Genomic DNA, 22,781 nt, shown 5'->3' on the forward strand with positions numbered 1-22,781 from the left:
GCCTGGAAGAGTTTGTCCTTGTGCCTGTGTGGAGTTTTTTTTTTTTCCCCCCCCCCCGAGTTCCCCGGCTTCATGCATGCCGGTTTGATATGCATCTGTGAGCGACTTGAAGGCAAGAATGCCTGTTTGGTAAATGTGTCTGTTAATGTGTCTGTGATGGTCGGGTGACCTGCGCAGCCTCCTGGTCAAAAGTTAGCTCGGTTTGGTTAATGATGAAGCAGGCCGATAACACGGCACAAGGGAACCGGGCTGCTCCGCCGTAGAGGTTTTAATGTGTTACAGAGGAAAATCAGCTTATATAAACAGGTCAGGATTCTTGTGACATTGATTGTTAATCAAGCTGCAGCTTCAGAATGACATTGCCAAATGAGTTTCCTTCATAGTTTACTTTAAAACTTATAAAAAAGTGTCTGCATTTCGGTTTGTTTATGCACAGAATTCCTCCTTTGTTTCCCTCGGGCTTGATTATTGTACTCGTGTTGGAACAAAGAGTACTTCTCGCACGATGGGGGGAAATTGCAGTGTGTCCATCAGCGAGCTTTTAAGTCTATTGACAGACTTTTGTGGAGTTTATTTAATTTTGTCACTTGTATTGATTGAGCTGGGAGGCACAACGGGCCGGGGAGGCACGTCACCGCGTCTCCAGGCTCTTTACAGCCTCGCCCGTTCGGGGGACAGGACGACTGTATTTTCCTTTGATGCAACATCTGATCTGTATGCCAGGCTTGGCACATACACCCGAGTTGATATCCTGACAATATTTCAGTCGGAACATTTCAATTTGATGTAGGGGCTAGATTCTGTCCCTTTTCAGAGGCTGTTCAGAGCGTCGCCGAATGTTTATGCGGGCAGGAGCCGGCGATAAGGAAACAGACAGATGCTGTCGTCTCATGGTTGATTTGTCTCGGTGACAATACAGAGGAATATTTGGGACTTTGAGTCGCTATCGCACGTGGGGCTGTTTTATGTTTCGAAAGCGACGCGCGAAGGAGTAAGCGCTCTCTTGGAAAAAAAGATAAAGACAAACAGGGCCTCTGTGTTAGAAGAGTAATGGTATGTTGTGACTCTGATAGAGGAGGAGCGCCACGCGTTTTGTAAGACACACTGCCACTGTACTCCCCCGTTCGGAGCATGTGGCAGATTGTATCGTCTGCACTTGTTTGCTTTCCGCCCCTCAAACATATTTGCTTCCCCTTCTGCTTTTTATTCCGCAGAACTAATTCTAGAAACTGTCTAAAAATCTCTTTTGAAGTAATTTAATGGAGTGTTTGTATTGATTATGTGCCTTTCCCGCCCCCCCCCCCCCTCCTCCTCTCTCCTTCCTCTAGTATGTCTTTTTTTTTTTTTTGGAGGGGGGGTTAAGGCAGTATCTTCTTCATTATGCTCAGACCTGTAGGAGAGAGAATCACAAGCTGTTTTTCCTCACTGATGTGCTCATATCATTAATTCCCTTCTGACTGTGGCCTGGCCGGAAGCCAGAGAATTCTAAATCTGTAAGCAGTAAATTGTGTGCCGGGGTGGAAAAATCTATTAGATGTTTGAGCATGCCTCGAATTTGAATGGGAGAAAGAGAGAGAAAGACACACTGTGGGAGAAAAAGAGAGAGAGAGAGAGAGAAAAAAAAAGAGCGAGAGAGAGAGACCACCCAACACCCGAGCCGTATCCTGTTATGGCTCACACCGTAATCAAATTCAGCTTCTCTGGATGGCTGTATTCATCAATAATTTGTGTTATTTTATTTCTGGAATGTCACATAATGTGTTTTTCGAGGGAGGGGGGCACGCAGGGGGGGGGAGGAGGGGGCCACGCTCTGAAGGCTGGTGGATGGTTAAACAATGAGAGCGGCCTCAGAGGAAATGAAGAGCTCCATCTCTCCATTAGGGAGGTCTGAAACAACAGTTGTGTCTCTCTTCTCTCCATTAGTCAGGTCTGGAACAACAGAGATGCTATTGATGTGACCTCCGCCAAGCATCTTAAATAGACCGAAACCGGGCGAGGTGCTTTCATAACACGGCGGCTCGTCTCCGGGCCCCCTCGGACCGGTTTGCCGATGTGTTTTGCCCGATATTGAATTATCGTTCCCTAATAATTCACTTGGTATCAAAAGCCCGAGACGCACATGGATCATGAGGTTTTATCGGAGACAGATTTGCTTTCTTTTCTCAAACAAATTGCCTGCTTGTTCCAGTGACTCTGACTCATCCCGAGGTGTTACCCAACCAGCAGGCTTTCCGCGGAGATTTCTATATTATCAGAAGCGATGATCGTCTAAAGTATTACAGCAACATTAATATCGCCGCTCGCCCTGATTTGTTTCTTGCTGCATTGACAGTTTCACATTCTGCCTTCAGATAGATGGATCGGGATGATTTTGTGCCGCTCCGTAGGCATTCAAGGCATCACAGATTGTACAATTAATAACTCTGCATATTTTATGAGCGTGCCAGTCCATCTGCTTTATGAATGCATGTAAAAGCGTCCCGCTCTGGACGCCCTGTTGTGCCTGTTAAGAAGGACTTGAAAGTCAAATCAACAACGAGAGCGCACAGCGCCGCCGTGGAAATATGACCGGCAGGTAACGCCGAGGCGCAGACTTCAGAATCACTTGATTTAGTTCAAGAGTTTGCTGCCTTTCATATTTACTTCCAAACAGCTTGGGGATGGATATATGATTTTTTACTTTTGAATCCCACTGTATTTATGTGCCAGCTTAAATTTTACGAACACGTTTGATTAGTCTATAAATTAGGATGCAGTTTTAAGGAATAAACTAGCCAAGAGTGGAATGAAATGGTTATAATTTGTAGCACAGCAAGCCACAGTTAAAAAAAAAAAAAAAAAAAATGTTTTCGTGTAGTAAAAAACATCAATTGCAGCAATAATCATTTGATATAAGCCTGACACAGCTTTTTGCTCCTCCTTGATTTACTTTTATTCAATTTTACTGAAGCTAAGCCTTCTTCTGCCATCAATAGACCTCTCTGATGAAGGCACAGCAACATTATTCAGACTATTGGATTTCTTGGACACGTCTCTTTAATTTAATGCGGCGAATAAGCAAAAGATTTTTGTTTGTGACTAATGTGTTGTTGCATGCGCTGACCAAAACCCACATTTTCATCTGTTTATTGAATAAAATCGTGTTGAGAAAAAAAAAAAAAAAAGCCAGTTCTGACTCCTAATAAAAGCAGAGCCTGAAATCCTGGCTCATTATTCCCAGGCTTTTGTAGTTACATGATTTAACTAGTCTGTGCTGTGCTCGTTTATGATAATAACTTCAACTGCTACGCTACGTGAGTGTGTGAGTGTGTGTGTGTGTGTGAGAGAGAGAACACTGAATAACCATTTAATTCCACCGTGGCATTACAGTGTTGGAAAAACACTTCCACTCAGACCTGTGCCAAGGTAAAAATAGCTTTCGTCGCTGATTGCAGTTCAGCTTCCTCAACATCCACTTAATATGGTTCATAATCTGTAAGGCAGAGCCGAGCGCAGCCCGGCTGCAGGATCTATACTGTACAACACACTCAGGAAAACACACTTTTAGCCTTGTAGGAATAACAGTCTTCATTTCATAGCGCAGAGGTAATGCATTTTTCTCTGTATTGAAAGGCGATTGCAAAGAGAGCTTTGATAGAGTCTACCCTTTGTGTGTGGTGTGTGTGTGTGTGTGTGTAGTTGCATTGTCGTGCATATACATCAAGGGCACATAGTTGTACTTTAATGCTTTTATGAAACCAAAGCTCTCAAAGTGACTTAATTTCTGTTTGTGAAATACCCCGGTGCAGATGGTGTAGTATATTTTTGTTTCTTTGATATATTGGCTGCCGGAGGAGTTGGACGGAGCGCCCTCTCTGCAAACAATAGATCATTGATGCCTCTCTGTCCTCTTTCTCAACCTGTCAGTCCATTTCCTTGTTATGCGGTGGCCCGAGGAGCACTTGGCAAAATGAGAGGCATTCAGCCAGTCTTGTTCCCCCCCCCCCCCCGATTTTCCTGTCAGCCATAACTCAGGGAAAATCTGTTGTTTCGTTCAATGTGTCAGAGTGTAATATTGAAAGTTAACAAAAGGGCCAGTCGCAGATTCACTCACTTCCTGCGCAGGTGAGTCAGATTGATCTTGATGGAGGTAATTGTGTCGAATGTGGGAAAGCGCAGCTGCATTCAATGCTCATGAGAAGAAAATGATGTCGTTTGACACGCCCATGTTAACAGTCAACACACACACACACACACACACACACAAAAAAAAAAACTGGCAAGTTCTTGCACAAACAAAAGCACTTGCCAAATGATTTCACTGATTCATGTTGTTTTCATCTCGTCTCATGTCACTGTTTTGTTATGTCGTCCACAGATTTTCTCAAAGCAAAATAAAAACCCCAGAAAGAATAAACAAAATATCCTTTACTGTCATTTTCAAGTCACATCATGCATGTTTCATTGTGAGCGGTAATAAAAACGGCAGTAATATGGAGCGAAATAAGCCATAAATTTAGGCATGAATGACCAGGCGCACATAAACTTGTTATCGCCGTGAGTACATTTTCCTCACAAGTTCTTATCTTTCCTGCGCCTTGTAAGACAAGCAGCTACAAACGCCGTATGCGCGCTGCATTACAGCGATTGCGGCGCCGTTAGTAAAGCGCGGGATGGAGGTTTGCCACATTAGAGGTCGTGTTCTGTCGTCTGGAGTGAAGGACTTTAAAGCAAAGCTGGCTTCGGTTTATAGGAAATTACCTGCTTGTTTAGCCAGATACTGTGTGTTTCTGTGTATGTGAGAAGCAGTTGGTGCAGTACAGAGCTTGGGAACTTCAAACAGAGATCATTAGGGCTTGTGGAGTGAAAACAATTGTTAGTGGTTGTTGTTTTCTTTCTTGTGGCGCTGCTAAAATGTGTAATCACAACTAATTGCACGGCAAACTATGCAAGAGAAAATCCTACAGATTGCATCCCTGGGATTTGCTTTTGTATCTTCAATATGCTTTATATCCATGATAGCACATAAACAAGGAATGCGAACAGATGGCGGTGTTTTTTAATGACATATTGCTATCTGTAACGTCTCCCTTTAAGCCACGGACTAAAACGTCTCCCCCTGGGGGAGCGCACCGCTCCAGTTGTTATCATCCACTGCTAATGTCACTCTTTTCTTTACCACGTTGTCGAGTCCCCCCCCCCCCCCAGCTAAATAAATGCAATGTAAATTGAGTATTGTGCTGGATGTAATTATTGAAAAGGGTTCCAGTTGGCTTAACTGTACGGGCTGTTTATTTAAAGCCTTCCTCCCCCGTACAGATCTGATGATAGAGGGAGAGAGAGAGAGAGAGAGAGAGAGAGAGAGAGAGAGAGAGTGCGCTAGAGAAAGAGAAGTTCTTATATAATGACAGGAATTCACAATGGAGCTCATGCTGAATGACAACAACACCCCCTCCAACCCCACTACCTCCTTAATATTTCCAACAAACACCCCCCCCCCCCCCCCCCCCCCCCCCCTCTCTTTCCCATTACAGTTTTACCGTTGGGGAACATGCCTGTCCCAAATAGCCCTCAGTATTCTTCCTTTGTCCCCCTCCTGCTCTTTCTTTGCCTCATTCCTTTAGTGAAAACATATTAAATCATGTTTCCTTTTACGCAGTGTACGCCCTGAGAAATAAGTCTGAGTTGATAATGAGGGGCCCTTCTTTGAGGAAATACACACTGCAACTTTGATCTAGAATGGCATGTAATTCCTTGCCTGACCCAATTCCCAATCTCCTGATAAGATGGGGTTTTTTTTTTTCCCTCCTCCCTCTATTTTTCCCTCTGCCCCCCTTTTCTGCTCTAACCTTGGAGCAGAACTCACTCAAATAGGAACTTGCTGTCCCATTAAAGATACATTTAAAGCCAAACATGCCATCCATTTCATTCTGCCGGGGAAGGGTACGCGGGTTTCGAAATCGCCCGTCTCACTGCGGGCCGAGCTCTGTGTATTCCCTCTCGCTCTCCGTCGCTGACAACCTCCGAGATCTCTGATCACAGCTGCTCAATTGAGTTTGTGTCGGACAGAGCTGCGTGACAAATGAGAGTGGCCGTCATAGCAGATAGAGTATCATCACCTGGGCGTAGCGGCTTTTAGGCCCGTTTGAGGGGAGGGAGAAGAGGCTCGGAGAGGGCTTTGCCTTGTTTGTGTAGCCGAAAAGGCAGCTGCATTTCTGCAACCAAAGATAGTTGATTAAATTCCCTCCCTGTGGTATTTGCACATTTCAGGTTCTTGCAGAGCAGCTTGTTTCTTTTTTTTTTTTTTCTTCAATCTCAGAAGTGACTGCGCCATAAGTGGATTGACCCCCAAAACCCAGCAAGTAGTCTTTCATTAGTCAGGATGCGGCCGGGGACCAGACAGCGAACAGCGTTTAGGCCCAATCCATCACCGCACCAAATGGGACGTGCACGTAACAAACCAGTCTTCCTCATTTTAAGCGACAGCGCGGCCTTGAACCTTGTCAGAGCGGCACTAATATATTAATTAGATGTTTATTCATGGTGCCTTTAAAAAAACACTGGCGTCTCTTTTCAACACTGAGGCTCCAGAGTTCAGATAAACCGTTCAGTTGTTCACTTTGTGCGTTTATGTCTCTATCTTTCTTTTGGAGGAAAAGTCTGTTTTTGCAGAGTGACTTCTTCATTTTTCCACTGTCAACGTTAATACTCGGTCGAACACGTCTCCTCGGTCACGTTGTTCATTTCAACATCTGCTTCTTCAGTGCAATTAAACGGCTATTTAACAGAATCCCCGGCATATTAAACTAAACAACGCTGCTTTCGTCAGTTTGACATCTGCTTGAGTTTCTTTACCTCTGCAAAGAAAACACACAGAAATATCTTTAAATTGATTTCAAGGACATAAGTCTTTTCCCACTCATTTACAAGTATGACACGTAATTAGCCAATTCACCCGGAATGCATGTTTTAAGACTGTGAAAGGAAATCTACACACGCTCATGGTGAACATGCAAACTCCACACAAAAGCACTAAGCTTAAATTCAAACCACTGCACTGCCTTGCTGCCCAAAAGTGAACTAAACAACAACAACCACAAAAAAATAGAGAGCGTATGTGAGCCACATTACCTCAAAGCCAGTGTGACAAAAGTCCTTCCTAAGAAGTTTCAGCTGTTGTCCTGATGAGCCCCGATGGGAAAAGCTCCGTCACTTTCATTTTGTAGGAGCTCAGGCTCACACTGGGTCAACATTTCTCAAGTTTATAATGGAGTCCAACCTCAATGTCCCTTAAAATGTGGAGTTCACATCCTCACGACAGTGATCACTGCGAGGGGTCCGAGCTGCAAATCATTTCATCCCGGGCTCCATAAAGGAAACCAAACAGGGCCCTTCGGAGCTCTTTTCTGAAACCTCATTTGTTACGGCGCCCCCGTTGTTTTCTGATAGTCAAAAGAACCAATTTGGGTTTTTGACAAGGAGCCCCTCTGAATAATTCCTTCATGTATTACAGGACCTATTAAATGCAAACTTTTCAATCTGGCAATCAATAAGGCAGGCAGCTTTCCCTGGACCCGTGCCAGACACATTAGGGCTGCGAGCGATGGTTGCTAGGGAGCTGAGCCTGCTCAGGGGAAAGAATGTTTAATGTAATAGAATCACATAAATCAACTGGAGGAAAGTGCTTGTGTTGTTTTGTCTCTTCTCTTCTCTTCTCTTCTCTTCTCTTCTCTTCTCTTCTCTTCTCTTCTCTTCTCTTCCAGGCTAATAATGACGAGTTAATATTAGTCCCAGAATAAATGTCTGTTTCACATTAAGATAAATATTCCTTTTGCATGACTCTTGAAGTTTAAAGCTCTGGCAAACAGACCGTCCGTGCAGAGAGGCACCTGATTGGTGCATTTAACTGCAGAATAAAGGGAAATATTAGAAAATGAGACCTTGTTGGATAAATGCTTTGTATACTTTGCAGGAAGCAGCAGACTAGTACTGTATAGGAGAACTGTATGGGCTCTTTTTTTTTTTTGTTTTTTTGCATTATATCATGGTATTTAAGGATGTGGCAAAATATAAAATAAATTTTCAAAATATACTGTGGCTCTTGGAAGGAGTTAAGTTGAACTGAAGTTGAATTTTGACAGTGTTCATAGTCCTACAAGTGTGTGTGTGTGTGTGTGTGTGTGTGTGTGTGCTTGTTTTTTCTGTGTATAGCAGTGCGTCGTCATTTCTCGTGCCTCACACTTGAATAAATTGAGGTGAAAATTATATAAACGTTTCTTTTTTTTCTTCCCCTTTGTCACAGGCCACTGCCCCACCCTGCTGAAATGAATGAGGCACTTTAGTGCTTTACTATAATTAAGAACAGGAGTCAGCATGCATGGAGGGCAGCGCTCTCTCTCTCTCTCTCTCTCTCTCTCTCTCTCTCTCTCTCTCTCTCTCTCTCTCCCTCCCCTGTGTTTGCCCTCTGCACAGTTTCATTGGAACATTCCCTCTGAGTGTTAGTGCCCTTTTGTGGGAATATAATTCTCCAGGAAGAAATGGACACATAAAAGCCAGATATCTCCTTTAAAGTCGCACTCTCTCTCCGCCCATCTGACACGCCGAGTCTTTTTTAACGCCCGCGACCTCCAGCGACTCGGGCTCCACTGTCCTGATAGGCGCCGTCGATTTACTCCAACCTGTCCTGCGGCGAACGCCACTTTTTCACTCGTCCGGCTGTAAGCGCAATGTGCTCCAAACAGTCGTATTTATAGCAAAATATGGCTGAGTGCACCGCTTCAGTCCCAAAACACCAGACTCTGTGCGGAACAGCCACGCTCAACAGTTGGTGAAAATATGAATCTTTGGCACACGCTGTGTTTACAAATGAGAAAGTGGGAATATGCTGCCCACGAGTTGCTGCAAACGCTTTGATATGTTTAAGGTTTGCTGCAGCCATCACGACTTAGCCCTGCTTTTATTGTTAGAAAATATATATATTTAGAGAAGTGGAGGACATTTAAGGTCTGTCCATTGATGTTTTTAGTGGGTTTTTGTGGCCTCTGAAAGTTTTACAAGCCAGATATCTCAAATATTGCTGCTGCACGCTGCCGTTCCGTTGTGTGAGGAGTTTGAAAGAGGTGTTCCAGCGCCTCGGGAGCAGCGGTTAGGGCTTCGAGTCACGAAGCGCTGGAGACAATCTCACCTGACTCTGAGTGAAATCAGTTTACACCCCGGAGAGGCCACTGCGGCCCATCACAGCTCCGACAGACACACACACACACACACACACACACACCCACACACACCTTCGGTTTAGTCACCAATTAGCTTCGAATGCAGGGAGAACATGCAAGAAAGGTCTAACGCAGATTTTGACCAGGATCCCTGTCGATGTGAGGCTGCAGTGCTTCCCACTGCACCTGGAAAATGCTGTAAAAGCTCCGCTGCATCAGCTCACCAGTTACTGCTGTCTGTTTGCTGTTTTGCGCTGGCTGCTCACTGCTTGCTGTGCAGAGAAGATGTAAACAAACAAATCATAAAATGAAAACAGTGAGCCGAAAGAAGCTAAAAGAGACGATTGTGGAGATAGTCGCCTTCTCTTGTGTCCTGAGCTTGTTGCTTAAAGCAAAACAACTTCTTCACATGACGGACTATAATTAAACCGCTGTTAATCCGACATAATGGATGGTTACTTCTCTCTGCTACATGTAGCTGCGTATTAAAACCACATGAGTCACGTTCAGGAAATACGATTTTTTTTTTAAGAAGGAGGTCAGTGGTAAAACATTTCACAGATTTTTTTTTTTCCCTCATCTTGCTAATTTTATTCCGGATATGATAATCTTACATCATATTATGGTTAGATGAAAGGATCAAAAGCAAAATTTGCATTTTTACAATGAATTCTTCAGAGTTGCATTGAAGTGTTGAGCGAAAATGGAAATTTAGAGAATTTAATTAAGATTTAGAGATTTGTGTTTAGATTTTGTGAACAAAAACTTTTATAGTCGATATGAAAACGCAACGGAGAATTTTAATCCAAAACATGCTCAATCAGGGGCGTCAGATCCAGCCCACCAAGCTGCCAAGCAAATGGTAGACATTTAAAAGAAAACATTGATATTTTAATTTTTTTTTTTTTTCAAACAAATTTCTTAAGAGTAGCGAACACAACGCGACACGGAGACCTGAGCCGAGACACTGAGACGCCGCCGTGAAAGCCGGCTACCTTGTTGCTGTCAAATCAGCCTCAAAGCCCCGCTGCCAGAGCGACTTTAGAAAAGCATGCATAATGTAACGGCCGGGAGAGACGTTTCTGGGACATTTCTCTGTGTTTTGCATCGCAAGGTTTCATTAAAATCGTCTTAATGTTGAGATTGTCGTCATTTCAGTGAGCTGTTGTTTGGTTTTGCAAAAATACGGAGATTTCCATCACTTACGTGTTCTGTACCACGTCAAAGAAAAACTTTAAAGATTGAAGCTAAAGGTCATTGTGGCGCCGTTTTACCAATCCGGCGCTCTCAAGGTGAAACTGGGGACTCAAATATTAACTTGACAACTTTATAGAACGGCCGTGGAGGCGACTCGTCATCACGCGCCATTATGTACCGTTATCGGAGGAAACTTCCAAATGGTCCTGTAGCGCTATAATTGAGCCGTGTTGGCCGGTTCGCTGTGATAGCTGCAGATTTTGCGCGGCGTTGTGTACGTTGTGTGTGTGTGTGTGTGTGTGTGTGTGTGTGTGTCTGTGTGTTAGAGCCCAGCTTGCAGCTGATATAATGAGCAGAGGAGAGGCGAGCCAGCGTGCGTGAATGATGCGATGCTGATGACGGACGGCCACTGAGTCATTCGCAAACACCGTATGTTATTCTACGCGGATCCATTAAACAAATTTAAAATATTATTCCGATTTCTCCCCCCTTTGAAAGGAACGGAAATAAATGAAGCGCGCGCCGGTGGCCGTGTGATCACTTTGCTTTGTTTCACTCCAGTATAGTGATTTATTGACGCTCCATCCTCTGCGTGATTAATGCGATTTTGTTTACCACACAGACTAGGCTGCAATTAGCGAAATGTTCCAGCACATTTTGTTTTTATCCAAGATAGTGTAGTCATTCACAGATTGGATAAGCGGTGAATCATGCGAATTCATTGAATTTATTCCTTTGTTTTATGTAATTCTCCCCTCCTATGAAAACACAAGGTTGCCTGTAGTGAAAACGCGACGCCCCCGCCCATCATTTCCATCTCGTGTCATTGACAGATGCTGTTCCCTCTTTATTTGGTCAGGTTTCAATAACATGAAACCAATAGCCAGATCGGGCGCCTGCTGCTGCTTATATGGCCCCCTCGCAGTGTCGTGTCCCCTCATTGAAAACTGGGAGAGAGAGAAAGAGAGAGAGAGAGAGAGAGAGAGGAGGTGGATGAATCAGAGAGATGTGTTATATATTATGAGAAGAGGCTAAATGGAAACAGGGCAACCTCGGAGATCAATACAGAGCACGGAGAAGAGAGCCTGCAGCATGGAGCCAGAATACCAAACCAGATCCCACTCCTCGCTCTCTTCCTCGCTCTCTTCCTCGCTCTCTTCCTCACCAGTCCATTACTTCTTTTTGCCTATTTTTACATCGTATTGCTTTTGGTGCGACCGCATGCGTGTTCAAAAGACAAAAAAAAAGACATCTAATACACGAGTGACACGGCTGGCCGCGGGTTACGTGCCTCGCCATTTCTGGCCAACCTCACAAAAAGCGGCGGGGGGAATCCAGTAAATTCCTCGGCCGGGCAGATAATGTGGAAATGTTGACAACAGCAAATTTGAGCGGAGTGAGTGATTTAAGGACTACAGCGGGTGACAAGAGAGCATGAGAGTAATGGTTTTCAGCTTTTTTTTTTTCCCCCTGCTCGTCGGTGACAGGAGAAATGAGCACACTTGCCTGAAAAGATCTTGTCAGAGCTTGTGGGCAGTGTGAATATTTTTAAGCTGGGCTGGATGTAAATGACACAGTTTACATGAGTCACATTGGGTTTTTTTTTTTTTTTTTTTTTTTTTTTTTCTTAATTAGCCAGCACAGATCTGCTTTTAACTGTCAGCAGGACTCATATTAGAGCGAGTTTTATTCCCAAAACCATCAAAGTCGCTACAGAAATCCTCCAATAAAGAGCGGAGGATCTCAAAGACGCAGCCTTTCTTTTTCCTCCCCCCCCCCCCCCCCTTCTGTTTTTCCCTGGTTTTGAAAATTCTGTGATATCAATGATGTTTCATCTCTCGCTGCAATAGTTATTCATCCAGCAAGAGCAGCTGCTGCAACCTCAGCTAATGAGTTTCATGTCGTATGCAGCATTTCAGAGATTTTGATTACGATGAGTAATTTATCATGCTCGTTACCAAAGAAAAACACACATTCCTCCTTTGGTGTGTAATCACACAAAATATTCTTTAATTCTCTCCGGCATGATATACTGTCTGAGCTTGTTCACATCATACTTATTTCCACTCCTGTTTCTCTCATGCAGTCTCCTCGTTTCTCCCTTTTTTTTTTTTTTTTTTCCCCCGCTGAATGCATTTCATTAAAGGACACGCTGGCTCACGCAAATATTTTCCCCCCACAAAAAAAGAAAGAAAAAAAAAAAAACACTCCGACCTCTGCTGTTAAATGTATTCTGTCATATTTACGAAGAGAAATTGTGCTTATGTTTTACAGCGCGCTGCTTTTACCGTGTCGCAGTAGATTGAATCCTTATTTTTAGTGCACAGAGTGTCTCATGACAGCGGCTGTGGCTAATGACTTTAACAGTCGGCCGCGGACTGCAGTGGTGTTGTTTACAGTGTGATACAGGAAAGCAATATTTCCCATTTTATGGCGTCTTTAAAGGACTTTGTTGCTGGCGTTGCGCATTAATTGTGAGCTTTTCCGTGCTTGAAGTCGCAATTTTTTTGTAAGTGTGCGAGCAAAAAAAAAAAAAAAACTACAGGGAGAGACATATGCTGCTGTTTTTAAAGTAATGACGGCAAATAATGTTTTTATAGTATTAATCAAACGGCATTTTTTTTATTAACCTTATTTCAGGAAAGTGACTTGAGTTCATAACGTGTTTCTTCCAATCCCACTAGGATTAATGACAATAACAGAAAATAGGAAAAAATGTTACGTAACACGCTGAAATAGATGCTGTGTGTGTGGGATTTCTGGATTTTGTGTAAAAGCATCAAATTTCTGTTGTAAGATTCTCACATATTGACATGAAGTCTAATGTGTTTGGACTGTTGTGCTTTGGAAAGCACCTCTTAGTGACAGTTAGTGGAGAGTTTTTCCTTCCAAATATTGATGAAATATGAAAAATTGTGGAACCGTGTTTAGTTACAGCATCAGTAGACATGTCCAGCAGCCAACACTGTAACGCAGCAGTATTGATGGGTTAACAAGATTGTATGAAATCAGCATACAGTATATTCCATTTAGGCACATTTAAATCATGGTACATGTGCAGTTTTGGGTAATTTTTGTCAATTTTGTCACATTTTTCCACAAATAAATGGCACATAATGTTATTGATTTTTACCTTTGTAGCATTAAAAAGTTCTCAGTTGAAAATGACCTTTTAAATACCTTTTGAAAAGTCCCTTGGGTCGTTTTATACACTGTTAAGGATTAAGCTATTCAAGTTGAAACAAAACAGCCCAAAAATCCAAAGACACTCAGCTGAGGACTTCCAGATATTTTAATATACCTGACAATTAGCCTATAATGAGACGTTTTTGCTTGACAAATCAATCACGCAGTTCTTGACAGTTCTCTTTCTCTCGGCCTAATTGATTAACAGACTCACGGCTTCCACACAATTCCTTTTCATGTCGGTGTCGCAAGAAAATCAGCTCACATAAACTGATACTGTTGACAAGCAGTTATGAGTGATTTGTGTGTTTTGAAATGCACCGACGTGTTCAAGGGAAATTAAATGTGCAAGACGTCTGCGAAAGGAGCGCCGCTTGCCAAAAGCATCTCAATGATGAGCAATTTCGAGAGGAAATCACATTTTGGAAGACAGGCAGGATGCAGACGCAGATGTTGCAAAAAGCACAATATGAATTTCATCATGTTTTGCATTAAAAAGTTGCCATTTGGCACATAGCCCTCATATCTCCTTGCTGTTGAAACGCACCATCAAAGAAGAGTTTCTCCTTTGTTCTCTCTGATGGATTTTGAACAGTTGAATTGGAAACTTTTAAGTTGCATTTTTTTTTCCCCAAACAGTTTGACCTCTCAAAAAGGAAACGCTAAACGTGACGCACAGTTGTTTTATTCTGCACGCTGTTTCCCAACATGCAAACTTTGCCGTGCAGCAGAGGGAAGATGCGGGCGGCGTCGACGTCAGTGTTTCGTGCCGCTAATGAGCTTTGCAGATTGACTCTTGGATGTAATTGTCTTCCTGACATCTGAGCCGAAACACACATTTTAATCACGGTTCCTGACCCCCGCCGCACAAGCAGCTCAATAATGTCCGGACGCCCGCCGCAGTCATGTAACGCCTGCGTCTGAAAAATGTAAGAATTTGATTCCCGTTAGCGTCCGGATTTGCATATCGCGGAGAGTTGTTCGGTCATGGTTCCTTAATCTGGGGATTGTTAGTGAGATCAGACCTGCCTCGTCATCTGCAGACACAGTGAGACTGGTGCGCGGCCTCTGTCACAGCCTGCTTACATTATCGCAACGCACCTTTTATTTTGTTGAGGCTATAGACTCTTCAGGCATGGCTGAGTTGCTTAAAGTTCTGCTGGCACGCTGATAATAAACACAGAGATGCGTATGCTAATATCGCACCTTTTTCCTTTTGCATCAGCACATAACAAAATTGGATTTTAAATTACTTTAATCAATCAGTTCAGTTTTTTTGTGCGTGTGTGTGTGTGTGTGTGTGCCTGACACAGCACAACAGCGCAGTCATTGTATCCTGCTGTGGATGATTTCAGCCCGCTCGTCCATTTATTTGTTGTCTGTGTGAATAAACACAAGTGAAATACAGAGACGCTTTTCTATTTAGCCGCTAAGAACAAGCATACAGTGGAAGATTTGCACACACAGTGCAAATGTTTGCTCCATTTCGACCAATTTTGGAATGATTTATGTAAGAATGTCCTGTGTATGCGTATTGATCTGACGAAGGTGATTGACAGCGCGTTGCTGATTCATTATGCTGCATGACAGCAGCTGACAGAAAGTGGAGTAGCGATGGAAGCGAAACCGACTCGGAGAGATTAGCAATAAGGTGAAATGCTACATGCTCACATCCAGGCGGAGAGAGCTGAGCGATCGCTTTGAGCATTGAGTAATCAGTCTTATGAAATCAAGGTAATAAACTCAACGGACGTTTACAGAAGTTTGCAGAAGTTTCCACGCAGAATACGCTGTGTTTAAAGCTTATACCGGGCAAAGCTGCTTTCAATAACCTGAATTATAGTTGATTGCACTTGCATGATAAAATAAAGGCTTGCCAGCATACAGTGAAAAAAAAATTGGCATTATCACAGTTTCTAAAAGGAAAAGTATACCTTTTCCAAATCGGACTGGCTGCTGTTGACCTAAACTCAAAGCCAAATGTATACAAAAATAAGAGTGAGACATGTATATGTGCTGCTTTAGGAAACCCAAACAGCACGGAGCATATGTGTAGAGCCGGTGACAAATTAAGTGCATAATTGTAATGATGGTTTCAAGGAATCCAGCAGCACTGATTATATGGATCTGATGTGTATACATCCACAAGTGGCAGAAATAGAGCTGGCAGGCGGAGAGCGCCCAAAGTGAAGAAGCAGCTGGAAGTGAGCAGCGAGCGGCGGGCCCGCGGAGGCTTCAGCCAGCCTGCAGCAGAAACACTTTGCGGACAGTAATGGTAGGGTGACAGGTCGCTTCAGATCGAGGAGTAGAGTCACGGATCAACAGCGACCGCATACACTAAACAACAGGAAATCAGCTTTTTAAAAAGAGAGAGAGGGAGAGAAAAATGGATCAAATTTAGGCAAGAGAAGCCAAAATGTTTCAGGGTTTTTTTAATCCTGGCGATGAGTCAAGCTCCAGAAATGCTGGATTGTACAGTTCCTTTAATGCAACTGGGTCGTGTCTTTCATTAGGGCTCTCCTGGCTCGTGAAACCACATGTCTTTCATACTGCGTGCTCTCAGCGCTGAACCTCGAGTTCTCTGGAATAAATCTGAAGTGTGAGCTGAATGATTTCATTATGACGTCAGGGTGAGTTTTGTGGAGTTTGAGAAAGAGTCCCAGCAGCCATGTTACAGCCTCTTTATGTGTAATGCGTCCACGCGCATTACTTAATGTCAAATTCAACTATCAGCATTTGTTTTCGGTTTGGGGATTTGTGTCGTAATTTATCGACTGGCGCTCGGACCGAGCCGTTGTAACGTCAGCTGTCCTGCGGAGCAGTTATGACCCTGACACTATTGTAGTTTATGAGGTCAGGAGCTTTACAGCGTGTTCTGAAAATAATCTGCAGCGCCGCAGCTGTTTGATCAACACGCCACCCGGCCGCGCCGAAAGAGGAGGACCGGAGAAAGGAGGTCCTGCGAGAAAGAAACAAATTGCATAATGTTTCCCACAGTGTCTCCCAGCTCCGGGCCGGTACGGCCGCGGCCCCGGCCAATTAGAAAGCCTCAGCGTCGAAGATAAGGACGTCCTTTATTTTAAAAGGTCGTGCCGTAAGAACAAAAGGAATTTTCAGAGTGTACATACACTCAATGTACATTACACGCACCGCGGCACACGCGCTCACACTGACATGCATACTTTACAGCGCCTTTGTACAGTTATTAATGCCCTGCGGCTCTCGCTCCAAATTGAATCTAATCATGTGAAATGCTGCGAGGGTCCTCGGGAGAAGGAGCGGGTCTGACGGTGACCGCTTACAATCAAATCCCTGACATTTGGAAACAAAGCCCCGCTCTACCTCTGAGCTGTAATTGCTCGCGACAAATGCCGCAGTCCTGGATAAACGTGCGCGCGGCCGGCAGAAGGTGTGTTTTATACATCTGTGGCACCTTTGTGGCTCACGCCGTCCGCACACGTGTGGGCCCGGATGAATGGCTTCAATAATCTCTTTTGAAGTGGTCGTCATATTGCAGTACAGTGGAACTAATTACGCTAATTGTGGGGAATGCAGCTGCTGTAAATATGTTATGAATGGAGTCCCTCTTTTCCAAAGCGTGTTTCAGTCATTTTAGCCAATTCCAGCATAATAATAATAACGATAATAATAAATAAAGCGGGCAAAATGCATCTTAAAAAAATCTGCCATAAGCAGCCCGTCCTCAGGAAGGCAAGGTGAAAAGCAGGCTAGTTAGCCAGCCCTGAAATATTAACTTACTGGCAGAAATTCCCATGAATGTCATGACCAAGGGCTTTGTAAAAGCAGACAGGACGGTGAATAATTCATACCAAAACCGTGTTTCAAACTGCCCGACTCTGCTTCATCAACTGTTGAACCGTGTACTCTGCATTGTGCGCAAGAAAAATATTAGCGCTCGACTTCAAACGGCGGCCTATAGGAGCGAGCCGGTCTGCAAAAAGTGACATTGACTGGAGCTCAAAGAAACAATGCACATGCATAATTTGTCTGCTTTTACAGTGGGTGCATTTTGAATTATAATGCAGTGTTGTCCTTGGATTCAGCTCCGAGGCACATAGTGTTTGTCCTATGGTGAATTTATGATAGTAAAACAAGATTAAAGAGCTATTAGTATGAGATCCTGCCCTCATGCCCCCATGGGAGCTTTTGACCACGGATTACATGTTTTATTTCAGCCTTGTTTTGTTGAATGTCGTCTCATATATCACAACACGCTGGAGCTGATTCAACTTCCATTTATATTTTATGCTTCTGTTTTTTTGCAATTTTACATCCTTACATATCAGTGATGGTGTATCTTCTTAGTCTTTTTTGAGTCTAAACTCGCAAATTTGAAAATATAGAATTTGTCTTTTTTGTAGTTTTGGTCACGTTTTTGATCCACTGATATCTGAATCAGTTTACAGAGGGAACATTTAGGTATTGTTGGAAGCTATTTTGGTGCTTTCTTGTGCGTTTCTTCCAAAAATATCAAGACAAAATAAATAAAATTCAATCAAGAGGCAGTTTCCATGATATCAACATTGGCTCCACTAAAATGTCCCCCAAACAGAATAGAAGAGTTAATCCTGAAAATAACTAGCAAACAATAAACACAAGCCCTCCCATCACATTATGTGGAACGTCTGATTGTTTATGTTACATAAAGTACACAGTTTCAGTCCACCCATATGCACTCAGAAGATCTGCATTTAACGCTCTGTGGATAAGATTGAAGCCTGCTTCTCACAAATGCTGTTTATTGCCAGATTAAACTCATCTTTGAGCATGTAAATCTTCAGCGGTATAATCCGGTGGGGAACAAACATCAGCTCCTATATTGTCTTTAAAAATAGTGAAGTGTCTCTCTTAAAGCTTCCGGTTGGCTCTCGCACGATATTTCTCCGCTGAAAAGACGTTTTTTTTTTTTTTTTTTTTTTTTTTTTAACCATCTTCTCCTGCTGGAAACATAAGCGAGCATGTAATTAGCCTGTAGATTATTATATTTATGTTCTGTGGGTGGCGGGAGATGCCTAGTGTTATAATTAACTAGCAGTAACCTGGAGCCTCGACAGCCAAATCTCTGCATTCGCGGCATAAATTACATCAACACATATAAGATGATTGAGGCGAGGATTATACAAGAGAAAATGTCATGAACACACGCTGCCAGTAAAACTCACAAACCTCTCCACAGCACTTCATGCGTGTGTGCACCTTTGTCTCGGTTAAAGTAGCTTTATTCTCCTGTAGCATTAAGTGTCATTTCACCAGCACTCACCGTTGCGCTTGTATTATTTGCCGTATTTCAGCTGCAGCTGGGTAACGGCGACTTGAAGGTATTTTTATTAGCCGCAGATGTCTGTCCGTCAGTCCATCCGCCACTGAAACGTCTGACTGGAATATCCAAACAGCTATTTGATGGAGTGCCCTGAAGTGTCACACACACACACACACACACACACACACACACACACACACACACACACACACACACATTTATACCCCTCTCAGGGTGAATTGTGTAAACTTTGTTGATCCCTTAACAATCATCCGACACCATCAGCAGATGTCAAAATTTCAACACGGTGAAAAGAAAAAGCTGGTTCGGCTCACAATGATTTGTTCCCATGCTGCCTTAAAAATAGAATATACAGATAGAGAAGCTTTTGGTGTGTGAAATCATCAGACTATATTAATTTGTCCTATTTGTGACGAGTTAGAATCATTTGCATTGCCATGATGCCTAAATTATGTGTAAAAGTCCTCATAAAATAAGCAAAAATAGCACATTTGCTTGTTTATTCTTGTGTCTGTGGTCGAGTTGTTGAGTTAACGTTTGATTTGTGCTCAATTGAGGGTCAAAAATATGCGTACTTTTTAATTTTTACATCCTCTTTGCTCAGTTTCTCAGGTTTACTGTGTTTTTTAATAAAAGTTTAACGTGTTGGTTAACCTGCCACTGGTGTCATAAGTTCAGCCATTTCAAATGTAATAAAGCCAACAGCGTAATAACATATAAAAACAAGTTTACAACCACAATTGAGAGAGGGCAGCATAGTATTTATCTTCATTGAACGTTATGATAACTAGTTATCCATTATGACTATTATTGATAAGCTGAGTACAAAAAAAAACACATTCAAATATTTATTTTTCCAAAAAGTGCAGAGATATTTGTGTAGTTAAATTATTGGTTAGGATTATGACTTTCTCAAATGATTTTTAATGCTACCTTAATAATGGATACTCAAACAAATAGTATAATAAGTTATCACAATGCTATTACGTTATTGGAAATTTATTGCATTATGGTCCTGATTGCAGCTGAAATCGGTCGTTGCAGGGTCCATTTCTTTAAAATACATGTCACCTGATAGCAGAGTCATTTAAGTGATTTATGGGGTTAAAATAAATCAGGTAATCATATATTTTGGCGCGTTGGCATCGGTTTGATAATCAATTCCCGCAGCAGCCCTAAAAACTATGATAAACGTGTCCGCTTAACAACAGGGAGTTGGAGCCGGGCCCAGACACGTGTTCGTGGACGGTGGGAAGAAATGGCAGCGCTCAGAAATAAGTGAACTCCTCACAGGAAGACCGTCAAAACCCTGACTGGACATTTTTGTCACTGTGAGAGCAGAACTCCCCCTCCGTAAACTGTCGAAACATGAAAATTTAATGTGTTTGTGCTCAGTCAGTCGGTTCTGGGAGCGAGTCGGACCAGTTAAACTTGATATCTTAAGTGAACCCAGCTTGAGAGTTGACCTAAATTATTTTCCAAGCATTGTTTATCACAAATCTTATAACAGTCCGGTCTGCCCCGGCCATTTCAACACACTTCAGGCTCAGCACAGTGTCCCGTAAACAGCGTGTCGTCACGGCGATGGCGAACGCGTTTGCATAGCTTGACACTGAGTTCTGTTCCGATGCGTATCGGTGTAATATTTAACCGTCTATCAGCATATCTGGCCGGCCTTTATGACGGTTTATTGTGTCAGCTCAGTTTGTACTTCCTGTCCCGAGGTTCTCCAAATAAAAGAAGAGATTTCTTTGCCAGCAAGTTGTCGCGGGTGATAAGGCATGAGTCAAACTTCAACTCCGGCGCTGTTATTATTCACGGGCTCACTTGAGGGGAAAAAGTAAAAATAAAAAAAGCAGCACACGACACGGTGGCAAGGTCTGGATTTAATGTGGGGCGTCGCCACTACCTGAGTGAATCACAGCACAATCACTGTGGTTTCTACTCTTTCCCGACTTGTTTTGTCTATACTTGATTTTCACACATAGATTTTCCAAGGCCTTGTCTAAACTGCTCTGTGGTTTTCCCAACATGATCTTGCTTGTAAGAAAGGAAAAAAAAAGAAAAAAACAAAGCGCGTCAATCAAAATAGCGAGCATCAAGCGCTGTTTTGACATTCCTTTTCTCACCCCGGCAGCGATGCATGTCATGCACTTCAAGCATGCAGCTCAACAACATAACATGTTTGTACAGTAGACTTGAAAAGCCGTCTTGTCGGGGAGCACTCACATGTGTTATTACCACCAAGAACGGCTGTGAAAGTTTGGCGAGGGAGGGCTGTTTCAAGCAACGATGAAGCGGCAGCTTTACAGCATCTCCATGAGTTTCCTTATAGATGTGAAGAGATCATTGTGGTTCAGATCTCAGCAGGCAGGAGAGGTGCATGCATTTTCAACCAGAACAGAGAGATCAAGGATAATCAGCAGTAAACACGTCGAGAGTTATTGGAAATTCATGAGAGAGTGCAATTTATTTATGTTGCCGTGCATGTATAAAACGTTTTCTTGATTTATTTACCTTCTTGGATTCAGCACGAGTCCGCGCTTGCTCCAGAGGCACCGGAGCAAAGTCTGAGGTCTCTAATGTTACAGTCAAGCTGAGGTAGCGAGGAGTCAACGGATCGTATTCACAGCACACCGGCAGCAGATGTGCCAGAATATAACAGCAGCCAAAAAAAAAAAAAAAAAAAAAGATCTGTGAGAGAGAATAAAGTAATAAAACCTGAAGAGAAATGGAAGAATGAATGTGTCTTGTGGAATTAAGCGCTACTGTTTTCTAAAACTCCTGGAAAACAGAACGTTTCCCATCATTCCCCTCCAAAGCTTTCGATGTCAAATTAAAATGTGGGTCTTAATCTGTGTGTGTGTGTGTGTGTGTTTGTGTGTTCCAGGCCAAGAGGAGGACGGCCGGAAGGTCCTGGTCCTCAGTTACCCCCAGTACTGCCGCTACCGCTCGGTGCTGGTGCGGCTGCGCGAGCAGCCGTCCTCCCTGCTCATCGACCACACGGTGCTGGCGCTGGGCGGCATCGCGGCGCTGGGCGCCGGCACCAGGATCCTGTACTGCCGCGACACCTTCGAGCACCCCACCCTGCTGCAGAACGAGAGCATCTGCGACGAGTTCGGTGAGTGCGGCGGGACGAGCCCTCCCCCGTCACCGGCGGCGGTCCGTGGCGTTTGGAGTGTTGCACGCCGCCCCGCCAAACATCAAGCTCTTCACCGCCCCGATCCGCCAGCGCAAGCACGCTTTCAAAAGTCACTCCCACGGTTTCAGTTCATCTCCAGCTTCCAATTATGTCACTTCGGTTACCCCGACCGTTTGTTCAAGTCTGCTTTTAGTGGGAAATTGGACATTTTGGATCAAGTCATTTAGTGCTATTGTGTGAAAATCCAGTAAATGAGCTTGAGTCCACTTAAAATTTAAATTTGTGAAAGGCCGCCCAGTAAAAATGAAGACCATTAACCCTTCGTCGGGCAGTGGCCGGCAGATTTCAGTCCCAGACTGCCGCCGCAGTGTGAATATGTGCCCTTTGGAAACATGTCTCACTGAATGGGATCAGCGGGCCTGTTTACAGCTTCCTGACTGAGCATTTTTCCTCCTAATCCGCCGGGCTTTCAGTAGGAAATACGCTGAATTCACACATCAAAATAACATCACATGACTCACTTGTTGGTTTTCAAGTTGAGAAGCGACACATCTGGGCGTGGAGCGAAGTGAGCGGCACTGCTCCAGGCTACAATAGCTCAGATTTCCATATCATACCCCGATCTCTCAACGGCCGCCTAACAGTCGGCATTGTGGGTAATGTAGGCACAAAGCTGTGTGAAGCTGTGGATGAAACGAACGCCTCTGCTGTATTTATTTTTGATCCGGTTTTTTCCCCTCTCTCTGTGGTGAGGCCGGTA

At 43.5% G+C, this 22,781-nt stretch overlaps 1 protein-coding gene across 1 annotated transcript in view; it reads left to right on the top strand.

The window, feature by feature from the left end:
- The window catches only part of arid5b (AT-rich interaction domain 5B), an 84,690-nt gene that overhangs the window by 18,266 nt on the left and 43,643 nt on the right, over nucleotides 1-22,781 (top strand). The window contains exon 4 of the mRNA XM_030106935.1: nucleotides 21,770-22,000. Within this exon, the coding sequence (XP_029962795.1) occupies nucleotides 21,770-22,000 (231 nt within the window). The remainder of the gene's footprint in view (nucleotides 1-21,769; nucleotides 22,001-22,781) is intronic.

This window comes from Salarias fasciatus, chromosome 13 (genome assembly GCF_902148845.1).
Source record: "Salarias fasciatus chromosome 13, fSalaFa1.1, whole genome shotgun sequence".
NCBI lineage: Eukaryota > Metazoa > Chordata > Actinopteri > Blenniiformes > Blenniidae > Salarias > Salarias fasciatus.